General features: G+C 43.0%; 1 protein-coding gene across 3 annotated transcripts in view; it reads right to left on the reverse strand.

The window, feature by feature from the left end:
- GGA3 (golgi associated, gamma adaptin ear containing, ARF binding protein 3) overlaps positions 1 to 12,585 on the reverse strand; it is a 525,496-nt gene that overhangs the window by 142,529 nt on the left and 370,382 nt on the right. For all 3 annotated transcript variants that reach the window (XM_069200128.1, XM_069200129.1, XM_069200130.1), the window contains one exon: positions 12,399 to 12,521. In XM_069200128.1, the coding sequence (XP_069056229.1) occupies positions 12,399 to 12,521 (123 nt within the window). The remainder of the gene's footprint in view (positions 1 to 12,398; positions 12,522 to 12,585) is intronic.

Raw genomic sequence — 12,585 nt, forward strand, 5'->3', positions numbered from 1 at the left:
AAATAAGTAATGTGTCCCCTATATGTGGGCTAGATTCTTGTGATGCACACAGCAAACTAAAGTCTATTTAATCAAACAAAAGAGTTCTTTTGTATTGCAGAAATGCTGAGCTCACATATTTGAAGTTGCAATCATGTGAGAATGAAGAAAAAGGCGACTCTGTAAACTATTTGTCTAGAATCACACAATTTCAGACCCGTTTACGGGTCAAGTACATTATAGTTAGGTCGAGTAGGTTATTTAAGTTACTTGACCTGCAGGTCTAGTAGCATTTTTATGATTTTTCGAGGCCTGGAGGCATCTAGCCCAGTGGCATTCTAAATACAGTCCTTCATCAGGATAACGATGGGGAGGAGACTATCCATCTCCTCCTCATCATCATCAGTTCATTGGGAATGTTTTATGGGCCCTGAACCGCATCAGATTCATAACCAAAAAGGACTCGCAAGCCTCTGGTAGTAGTAGCACCACAGAGGAAGCTGAAGAGCTGATTGAATGACCAGGAGGAGTGCAAAGAAAGAGAAAGGTGCAGCATGAAACAGGTCTGGTGCGGAGCTCTTATCAACTGTCAATAAAAAAATATAGCAATTGTTTGAAATCGCTATTATGTACCTCACTAAAATCTGGCAACAGGATAAGACGTCCATATTTTTTTATGGTCCTCAAATGTTCGAGGTTCCTTTTACCAACTGGAAATATAGTGAAGCCTACATATAGTAATGCTTCTTTGTTATTTTTTTCTTTGCCAGCAGTGTGAGAATGAAAATGTCACTTACCCAGTGTACATCTGTTCGTGGCATCAGTCGCAGTAGATTTGCATGTTCTGCAATAGCTCGCCATCTGGTGTTGGGCCGGAGTGTTACAAGTTGTTTTTCTTCGAAGAAGTCTTTCGAGTCACGGGACCGAGTGACTCCTCCTTTTGTCTCCATTGCGCATGGGCGTCGACTCCATCTTCGATTGTTTTTCCCCGCAGAGGGTGAGGTAGGAGTTGAATTGTAGTAATAGTGCCCATGCAATGGAGTGACTAAGTATGCACCTATTTAAGGTTGAGATGATACATATATAAATAATTGAAGGTAACTTCCAAACTGCTACAGGCTCCCGGGGAGGCGGGTGGGCACATGCGAATCTACTGCGACTGATGCCACGAACAGATGTACACTGGGTAAGTGACATTTTCAGTTCGATGGCATCTGTCGCTGTAGATACGCATGTTCTGCATAGACTAGTAAGCAGTTATTTCCCCAAAAGCGGTGGATCAGCCTGTAGGAGTGGAAGTAGTCTGAAATAATGTCCTTAATACAGCTTGACCTACTGTGGCTTGTTGTGCGGATAACACGTCTACACAGTAGTGCTTGGTGAATGTGTGAGGCGTAGACCATGTGGCTGCCTTACATATTTCTTGCATTGGGATGTTTCCTAGAAAGGCCATGGTAGCACCTTTCTTTCTGGTTGAGTGTGCCCTTGGTGTAATGGGCAGCTGTCGTTTAGCTTTAAGGTAGCAGATTTGGATGCATTTAACTATCCATCTGGCTATACCTTGTTTTGAAATTGGGTTTCCTGCATGAGGTTTTTGAAATGCAATAAAGAGTTGTTTAGTCTTTCTGATGTTCTTTGTTCTGTCAATGTAATACATCAATGCTCTTTTGACATCTAATGTATGTAGTGCCCTTTCAGCTACGGTATCTGGCTGTGGAAAGAACACTGGAAGTTCCACTGTTTGATTTAGATGGAACGGTGAAATAACCTTTGGCAAAAATTTAGGATTGGTCCTTAGGACGACTTTATTTTTGTGTAGTTGTATGAAAGGTTCCTGTATAGTAAACGCCTGAATCTCGCTTACTCTTCTCAGGGAAGTAATGGCGATGAGAAATGCCACCTTCCAGGTTAGGAACTGTATGTCGCAGGAGTGCATGGGTTCAAAAGGTGGACCCATAAGTCTAGTTAGGACAACATTTAGGTTCCATGAAGGAACAGGTAGTGTTCTTGGTGGTATAATTCTCCTAAGGCCCTCCATGAATGCTTTAATGACTGGTATTTTATATAGGGAAGTTGAATAGGTAGTCTGCAGGTATGCAGATATTGCTGCAAGGTGAATCTTAATGGAAGAGAAAGCTAGGTTAGATTTTTGTAAGTGAAGCAAGTAACCCACTACATGTTCTGGAGTTGTGTGTAATGGTTGTATTTGATTAATATGGCAGTAGCAAACAAACCTCTTCCATTTACTTGCATAGCAGTGCCTGGTGGATGGCCTTCTTGCTTGTTTTATGACTTCCATACATTCTTGGGTAAGTTGTAAGTGCCCGAACTCTAGGATTTCAGGAGCCAGATTGCTAGATTCAGCGATGCTGGATCTGGGTGTCTGATCTTTTGGTTGTGCTGTGTCAACAGATCTGGCCTGTTGGGCAATTTGATGCAGGGTACCACTGATAGGTCTAGCAGCGTTGTGTACCAGGGTTGCCTTGCCCAAGTTGGTGCTATCAATATGAGTTTGAGTTTGCTTTGACTGAGTTTGTTTACCAGGTAAGGAAGGAGAGGGAGAGGAGGAAAAGCGTAAGCAAATATCCCTGACCAGTTCATCCATAGGGCATTGCCTTGGGATTGTTTGTGTGGGTATCTGGATGCGAAGTTTTGGCATTTTGCGTTCTCCCTTGTCGCAAACAAGTCTATTTGAGGTGTTCCCCAGAGTTTGAAATAAGTGTTCAGAATTTGGGGGTGAATTTCCCATTCGTGGACCTGTTGGTGATCTCGAGAGAGATTGTCTGCGAGTTGATTTTGTATCCCTGGTATAAACTGTGCAATTAGGCGAATTTGGTTGTGAATTGCCCAATGCCAAATTTTTTGTGCTAGCAGGCTTAACTGCGTGGAGTGCGTCCCTCCCTGCTTGTTTAGATAATACATTGTTGTCATGTTGTCTGTTTTGACGAGAATGTATTTGTGAACTATTATTGGTTGGAAAGCTTTTAGTGCTTGAAAAACTGCTAGAAGTTCTAGGTGATTGATATGCAGTTTTGTTTGATGTACGTTCCATTGTCCTTGTATGCTGTGTTGATCGAGGTGTGCTCCCCACCCTGTCATGGAAGCATCTGTTGTCATTACGTATTGTGGCACTGGGTCTTGGAAAGGCCGCCCCTTGTTTAAATTTATGTTGTTCCACCACAGAAGCGAGAGGTAAGTTTGGCGGTCTATTAACACCAGATCTAGAAGGTGACCCTGTGCTTGAGACCACTGTGATGCTAGGCATTGTTGTAAGGGCCTCATGTGCAGTCTTGCGTTTGGGACAATGGCTATGCATGATGACATCATGCCTAGGAGTTGTAATACCATCTTTGCCTGTATCTTTTGTGTTGGATACATGCGTTGTATGATGGTGTTGAAATTTTGAATTCTTTGTGGACTTGGAGTGGCTACTCCTTTTGATGTGTCTATTATGGCTCCCAGGTATTGTTGTACCTTGCGTGGCAGAATTTTGGATTTTGTGAAATTGACGGTGAACCCTAGTTTGAAGAGGGTTTGTATGATATGATTTGTGTGATTTGAGCACTCTATTAACGAATGGGCCTTGATTAGCCAGTCGTCTAGATATGGGAACACATGTATTTGCTGCCTTCTTATGTGTGCTGCGACTACTGCTAGACATTTGGTAAAGACTCTTGGTGCGGTTGTTAATCCGAAAGGCAGTACCTTGAATTGGTAATGTATTCCTTTGAATACAAACCTTAGGTATTTCCTGTGCGATGGGTGTATTGGTATATGGAAATAAGCATCCTTGAGGTCTAAAGTTGCCATGTAGTCGTGCAGTTTTAGCAATGGCAATACTTCTTGTAGTGTGACCATGTGGAAGTGGTCTGATCTGATGAAAGTGTTCACTACTCTGAGGTCTAGGATTGGTCTCAGCGTTTTGTCCTTCTTTGGTATCAGAAAGTACAGTGAGTAAACTCCTGTGTTTATTTGTGTGTTTGGCACTAATTCGATTGCATTCTTTTGCAATAGTGCCTGCACTTCTATCTCCAGGAGATTGGAATGGTGTGTTGTTAAATTTTGTGCTTTTGGTGGTATGTTTGGAGGGAATTGTTGAAATTCTATGCAATAACCATGTTGGATAATTGCTAGAACCCAAGTGTCTGTAGTGATTTCCTCCCATGCTTTGTAATAATGACCTATTCTTCCCCCCACTGGTGTTGTGTGGAGGGGGTGAGTGACATGTGAGTCATTGTTTAGTAGTAGGGGTTTTGGGGCTTTGAAATCTCCCTCTATTTCTAGGGAATTGCCCTCCTCTATATTGTCCCCGAAAACCTCCTCTATACTGTCCCTGGTAAGTGGCCGGTGTTGCTTGTGAGGTGCTGGCTTGTGTGCTTTGACCCCGAAACCCCCCTCGAAAGGGCGTTTTACGGAATGTGCTGTAATTCCCTCTGCTCTGCGGGGAGTAGAGTGCGCCCATGGCTTTGGCAGTGTCCGTATCTTTTTTGAGTTTCTCAATCGCTGTGTCCACTTCTGGACCGAACAGTTCTTTTTCATTAAAAGGCATATTGAGAACTGCTTGTTGAATCTCTGGTTTAAATCCAGACGTTCGGAGCCATGCATGCCTTCTGATAGTTACAGATGTATTAATTGTCCGTGCAGCTGTATCTGCAGCGACCATGGAGGAACGTATCTGGTTGTTGGAGATGGTCTGTCCCTCCTCAACCACTTGTTTTGCCCTATTTTGGAAGTCCTTGGGCAGATGTTCAATGAGATGTTGCATCTCGTCCCAGTGGGCTCTGTCATAGCGCGCAAGTAGTGCCTGGGAGTTCGCGATGCGCCACTGGTTTGCAGCTTGTGCTGCGACTCTCTTACCAGCTGCATCGAACTTGCGGCTTTCCTTATCTGGGGGTGGTGCATCTCCAGATGTGTGAGAGTTGGCCCTTTTCCTAGCTGCTCCTACAACAACAGAGTCTGGTGGCAGCTGTGTAGTGATGAAAACCGGGTCCGTAGGAGGCGGCTTATACTTTTTTTCCACCCTTGGTGTGATTGCCCTACTTTTGACCGGCTCCTTAAATATGTCTTTTGCGTGCCGGAGCATACCAGGGAGCATAGGCAGGCTTTGGTAGGAGCTGTGGGTGGAGGAGAGTGTGTTGAACAAGAAATCATCCTCGACCTGTTCTGAGTGGAGGCTTACGTTGTGAAATTGTGCTGCTCTAGCCACCACCTGAGAGTACGCGGTGCTGTCTTCTGGTGGAGATGGCTTTGTAGGGTATGCCTCCGGGCTGTTATCTGACACTGGGGCGTCGTATAGGTCCCATGCGTCCTGATCTTGGTCACCCTGGCTCATGGTGGTGTGAGCTGGGGAGTGTGATGGAGTTTGTGCTGGTGAAACGTTAATCACGGGCGGAGGAGAGGGTGGTGGTGTAACTCTTTTCACCACTTTTGGTTGTGGTGCTTGTTCCGTCTGGAACTCCAACCTTCTCTTTCTCCTAATGGGGGGAAGGGTGCTTATTTTTCCTGTCCCCTGCTGAATGAAGATACGCTTTTGCGTATGGTCCACATCAGTTGCTTGTAGCTCTTCCTCAAACCTATGCTTTTGCATTTGGGAGGTTAGCGAGTGCTCTTCTGTATAAGAGCCTGAAGCTGGGTCGCTTGCAGTTTGTTTCGGCATCGAAACTTTGTCTGCGTGTTTTTTCGGCTCCGAGGTGACTTTTTTCCTTTTCGGGGCCGAAACCTCTCGGCGTCGATCTGTTTCGGTGCTGCTGTCTCGGCGTCGAGCCGTGTCCACACCGGCATCTCGGTGTCGAGGCTTGTTTCCAGCACTTTCTCGGTCCCGAGAAGGCTGCGTGCCGGTGTCTCGACCGGAGTCGGACGATCTCGGCACTGTTTGGGCCTTTTTCGGTGCCGACGGTCGGTCACCGAATTTATGGGTGGAGCCATGGCCTGGTGGCAGTGGCGTCCCCTGGGCCTTGTAAATGTTTCTTTGTGTGGTTTTCGACGTCTTACTCACGGTTTGTGTATCGTCGAATCCTTCGGAGTCTGAGTCTTGGATCGAGAAGGTACCTTCTTCTTCCTGTTCCTCGAACTCCCGTTGGGCTGTCGGTGCGGACACCATCTGAAGTCTTCTGGCTCGACGGTCTCGGAGTGTTTTTCGGGACCGGAACGCACAACAGGCCTCGCAGGTGTCTTCGCTGTGCTCAGGTGACAGGCACAGGTTGCAGACCAAGTGTTGGTCTGTGTAGGGGTATTTATTGTGGCATTTGGGGCAGAAACGGAACGGGGTCCGTTCCATCGGCGTTCTTCAGCACGTGGTCGGGCCGACCAGGCCCCGACGGAGGATCGAAAAACTACCCCGAAGGGCACCGGAGCTCTTCGATCTTCGATGCGGTGTGGAATCTAAGTACGCCGATCCCGAACGCAACAATACCGACGAAAATCTTCCGAAATTAGCTAATTTTCCGTTCCGAAACTCGGAGCGACAGGAACACGTCCGAACCCGATGGCGGAAAAAAAACAATCGAAGATGGAGTCGACGCCCATGCGCAATGGAGACAAAAGGAGGAGTCACTCGGTCCCGTGACTCGAAAGACTTCTTCGAAGAAAAACAACTTGTAACACTCCGGCCCAACACCAGATGGCGAGCTATTGCAGAACATGCGTATCTACAGCGACAGATGCCATCGAACATAGAGTTCGGATCTTTTTCCACATAGAAAACAAGTTTGGTATGGGTTACTTTTGGTAACGTGTTAGTTTGACCAGAGAGAGTGCATCCCATTCCATCTACATTCAAAAGTCTTTCATCAGTTTAGAAATGCCACATAAATAATTTCATAGCATTAGCAAACATTGCTTTCTACAAACTTCTTAAGTATACCGTTCCACATTCAAAGGTACAATACTGCCCCCACCCCCCCACCCCTTATCGTATTGTTTTATAGCAATTGCTACATCTTCTTTAAGTGTCTCAGTGGCTGCCCTCTGTTCTTTACTCAGGTTGCCAAGAGAAAAGTTAATATTGCTGTTTTCTAACGGCAGTAATTTCTTATCAACCATCTCACGGCACACATCTATACTGTCATGTGACATAACAGACATATACTTAGATTTAGGTGTTAACCGAATTCCACCAAGTGTGTCAATTTAAAAGCTTAAGATTCTAGAATTGAACAAATGCTACAACCCCATAGCTCTCTTCACTGAATTCATGTAGCATAATCAATCAATATCCCTTACTGAGGACATTTTTAGATTTATTTGATTTTTTCTTTTCTAAAGACAGCTGAATGCTTTTTCATTCGTTTTTAACTTTCTTATTAACAAAAACAAATCAATATCAAGTTTGGCATAATCAAAGCTAATCTCAGGACAAAAAGAAAAATCATAATAATTATTTTTCTGACACTGTAAGTCTATAGTTACTTACATAAATAAACGTTATACCAGATATTAGTCCTTCTTCCCTTGGCACTGTCCCTGACCAAATAGACTTTTGTACACCTTTTTGTTCCTGCTGCATCTTTCCCTACTTCATAGCTTTTTCATCCTTTTTCTTGTTTCAATTTTTATTGCTCTCTTTTTCGATCCATCTGTTCTCAGGAGGTAGAACGCATCTAACAAGTATCTTGTTTCTTGGACTCCACTGATATTCCAGGTTATTCCTCCATGTCCTGAGATCTGAACTGAATCTGGTTGTTAAGGCCACCTACCTGCAGTGCATGGCCATCTTCTTTTGGTCACTCCTCAATGAATAGTTTTTTCAAATGTCAGAACCCTGTCATTTTTATGATCTGTTCTGTTTCTCTTCTTCAGTTTTATTTCCTCCACATATTTGTCTTGTGTACTTTCTCATGTACATGGTATACTTAATCAGTAGCAATTTTCATGTCCATTTTAGGATATTTTTTCAAGATTTCCACAATGCTCTTCCATGTCTTTACCATAAATGAGAACCATTTTTCGAAAAGTGATTTTCGTAGTTTGGCACTATAGAAAAAAAATAAACCTTTTCAGCCCCTAATCACATTAATGTAATTTTGTAAGGCAGTAACTTCCCACTACTTGTTTACCTCCTCTTTGTTCAGTCTTTCTGTTTGTTGTAATTTCTGCCTCTTTGAATTTATTCCACATTGTGGTTGTGTTATTGGTATTTTAGATAGGTGGGAGTTAACCACTCTGACACCACCTTTCAGTTGGGCGGTAGTGTCACTCAACCAGCCCAAACCTCAGCCTTACTCCTTAAGTGCACAAAAAAGTGTATGCACACAAACACACACATATATATGTATATTTTTTACCCAGTGGCAGGCGCCATTGGGTACTTATAGTTAGGTCAGTGTTTCCCTGGCAAATTACATTTTTGTTTTAATAATAACTTTGGCACAGTTTGATAAATCTCCACAAAACTTTCTAAAAAGTTTCTCTTATTTGTTAGTTTGTCCACAGAAAGTTTAAAGGTGATCTGCCAAGCCGGGCCAGAGGAAAAAGGGGGTGTCACAAAACAAAACTTCTCGATGCATTTTCCACAGACATTTTTAGTCAGCGCTACCGGACAAACCGGACAAACTGAACAGAATTACATCAGATTTAGCAGGAAGCTATATCTTGGTGCAGAAAGCGTGCTTTGGTGTAAATCTGTTCTGTAGTTTGAGATTTAAGTTACAAAAATATTTGTATATCTAGAAGGCTGGATATGATGGGCTCTAGCGAAAGTCCCTTGAAACCAATTTTAAAAAATATAGCCTCTGATTGGCTCAGGTGTCTGTTTTGTTTACCCTTAGGCACTCCTGCTCCCACAGTAATAAAGCTCTGATTGGTTGCCTGCAGCATGAGGAAAAATGTTGCAGGCAGCCATTACAGGACTCTGGGACTTAGATGCCTGTCCTGAGTATAGTTTAAAAAAAAAAAAAAAAAGTGCAGGGTAGGGATATCCTGTCCACAGGCCCTTTGGAGAGGGCCCAAAATAACACATTTTTTTATACTCATGCCTTAAAATAATGACATGTGCCCCTGTCATGCACAGTGTTGTCATCAATGATGTAACTTCAGATATTGCAGTGATGTTATAAATGATGTCAACGAACATGTCATGAGTGATGTAATATGTGAAGTAATTAGCAGTGCATGGGAATGGCGCAAGTAATAGTTACTTTAGGACATGAGTTATGGTTACTTGAGATAACTATAACTGGTGAATGTCAGTGGTTTGTTAATTTAAAACTTCAACTGACAATTTCACTTAACTATAACCTCCCATTAGCCTTTTTTCAATGAATGTCAAAGATTTGTTTGAGTATCTACTATAACTGTCACTTTAACTTTTGTTCTTTTCAGTGAATTTCTAGAGATTTCCTTTAATGTAAGCCACTCTCACTATATAAAGAGAAGGCCTATAGATTTTGTTCAAGGAATCATTGCAATGTCTGTCTATAAACATTTAAATAAAGTATTTATAATCAAATCAACATTAAACAAGTGTCAGAGTCTTTCGTTTATACTCCTTAAGCCACATAATGAAACCATAAGACCAACCACAAAGGCTTCCTGCACTCCCAAGCTGAAGAGCAAAAGCTTCAGCTCTGGGAAGGCTTAAAAATTATCAACTTTTCCTGGGGTTCAGTTATACTGACCCCTGGAAAGATAGGGTTAATTATTTTTTGTTTACATATGTGTGGGGGTTGCTGCACTGCCTACAGAACCTCACATTATGGGACCCTCCTTGCTAGTAGTAGTCAATAATAAATGAGCAGCTCCGGCCACTCATTTATTATTCTATATTTTCTATTTTATTTATTTTTAACATTTTTGTGGGTGTCTCTGTCCCACCCAGGACACCCACAGTTCTTTTTTTTGTTGTGGGCTGTGTGGGTAGCTCCATTCAATGGGACCACTTTCCTTTTATTATTTTTCACTCAGGATGCCTACCTGGGGAACCCCACAGCATTTGTTTTAATTGGTGGCCATGGGCAGGGTCCCAGAGCCCCTGTAACCCTATGGCTCCCTACAAGTAGCCCAATTCAATGGGCCATGCAGTACCAGAACAACATTTTTCTTTAACAATGGGGTGCCCCAGTGCCCACCTGGAGCACCACACAACATTATCCACATTTGGGCTGCAGGGGAAGGCCTATGTCCCAGCAGCCCTATGGCTCTCCTGCCAGCACCCACCCCTGGTGTGGTGGGAGCCGACACTGGTCCCACCCATCAGGAGAATTTTTTTTACCCTCCTCCAGCCAGGCTGGAGCAATTATGTATTTCTCTGTGTGCTATGGTGCGAGCAGGGAGAAACATTTGTACTCCCAACAGCGGGAGCAGCTTTCTGCTCCCACTGGGTGAGACTACAGATAACTTCTACACCTGTGCTCTTGCGGACATGAAAAAGCAGGTTTCTGCTCCGACTGGGTGGACTACAGATAACCTCTATACCTGCACTCTTGAGGGAAAATGTCACAGAGTCAGTCCTAGTGGATGATATCCCTGGGACCAAAGCATAGCTCAGGGAGGTGGGCTGCATCTCCCTCCCCAATAAAGTGCACATGGCCCTGGGGGATGAGGTCTCTGTGGCATTCATAAGTCTCAAGGAGGGGAGCATGTTTACCCCCCTCCCCTTTGAAATGGGTCCCCAGGGCCTCAAAAATGGTTGGGGAGGGAGACAGCATGCCCCCTCCCCTTTAAAGTTGAAAGGCTCAGGAGGGTGGGGGCTGCACACTTACCTTCCTAACATTTTTAAATTTGGTGAGCCCCCAGGTTCAGCCCCCCCCACTAGGTCTAGGGTATTCTTACCCTGCCCCCTTATATGTTTATTTTTTCTGGGACAGGGGACTGAATCCGCGAGTTCCAAAATGGCTGACATCACATCTTTGTTGATGTAGTAGCAGCGAATCAGATCTCATCTTGAGATATATCAGGTCCACTGATCCTCCATGGCCTAAAATATCTATACATTTTGAACCTCCATTTCCAAAAACTACTGAAGGGATTTACTCCAATTCACAAAAGGGATGCTGTCCGAATGAAGATCTAGCTTTCTGATAAATTTGGAGGAATTCCATTCAGCAGTTTTAGCGTTACAGATGTTCAATTTTCATATGGGGAAAATGAGTTTTGGGAGTCCAACTTTTTCTCAGCCTCACTTGACAGGTCACCCCGAAACTTTCTAGAAAGGAGCTGAGGTGGATTAGACTTGCTTGAAAGGTTTGCTGGTGATTTATAAAACAGCAATAAAGTGATTTTTAAACAAAAATATACATTTTCAATGGAAACGTGGTCCTAACTAGGGATATATATCTCTTACCTAAATTTGCAATGCCACTGCTGATGCAGTACCTCCTGATGTTATCGTATATTATATGCAGAGTCAGCAATTTAAATGTACTGCAATGTAGTGGACTAGATGTAATGTTGCTAAAAGCAGCCTGATCAAATATAGACTAAAGAGGACAACAAGACATATCCTCGCCACTTAATGGAGAGAGAAAAAGATTATAAGATGAAATGTGCATGGCAAAATCACAGCAACCCTATCTCATGCATTGGGGCTACCAATCGGCTCTTATACTGTTAAATTGTTGTACATCTGAGTTGGAGCGGCACTGGGGCTATTAAACTGCCCTTGTATTGTCAAACTGTTGTACATCTGGGTTGGAGCAAATTTAAACTTTGACGGCTGAGTTCGGCAAAGTTTACATAGGTTCTCATAGACTTTAGATTTTCTAAACTTGCCAACATTTTGCATTAGCACAAACATTCTACCATGAATACTACTTTTGTAGAAAGAAGAATTTCCGGGCAAAATATTTTTGTAAAGGAAACCTACTACTAAAATGGATTTTGGTGTGATTTTATTCCAAAAGATTCTTCAATTTTCACATCACAGACTTTTCAACAATTGCAACCATTTGAAAACCTTTCACAAAGGATGTACAGAAAATATGTGCACAACTCTACTGGACATTCAATGTTCAGAACTGAACGAGCTTATGAATGTAAGCATGTGTAATGACCTGAACTTGGGAGAAAGCATATACTTCCTGGATAAAGAAAAGAATAAATAAAGAGAAGAGAGAAAATTAAGGGTGTGAGAATAGTGATGTCAAAGGGAAAAAGTAGTCAGGAATACTTGTAAAACAGAGGACAAATGAAAACAAAGGATATAGTACAAACCGTCAAGAACGTAATTAAAAGAATAAAAAAGTAATAACAGCAACAAGTAAATAGATTACGCACTGGGCATGAAATGGAGACAATAGAGAAAAAAAGAGACAAATTAATAGAAGACTTGAAAAAGGGACAGTACCTAAAGGTAAGTAGCTAGCTAATGGACCACAAAGGACGTCAATGGAAAGAAAATAGAGCAGGCAAAGAAGCCAGATGGAAGGGTGGAAAATCAAACAACATGTTAAAGAAAGCAAGCAGGAAGTAGAGAAAAGTGTCACCTTTCACAGGTCCTATGATTGGTGCTGGAATGTCAAACTCTCCGTTAATGACCTGGCCTTCTATCACTTTCTTGTACAAGTTGATGACACGAGACAAATTGTCGCTGGCTTGCAAAATATCCCCTAAAAACAGAAAATCAAGTAAAGATGGAGGCTTGATTTTCATCTGTCACACAACAATGGCTAA

The sequence above is a fragment of the Pleurodeles waltl genome, chromosome 7 (genome assembly GCF_031143425.1).
Source record: "Pleurodeles waltl isolate 20211129_DDA chromosome 7, aPleWal1.hap1.20221129, whole genome shotgun sequence".
NCBI classification, from domain to species: domain Eukaryota; kingdom Metazoa; phylum Chordata; class Amphibia; order Caudata; family Salamandridae; genus Pleurodeles; species Pleurodeles waltl.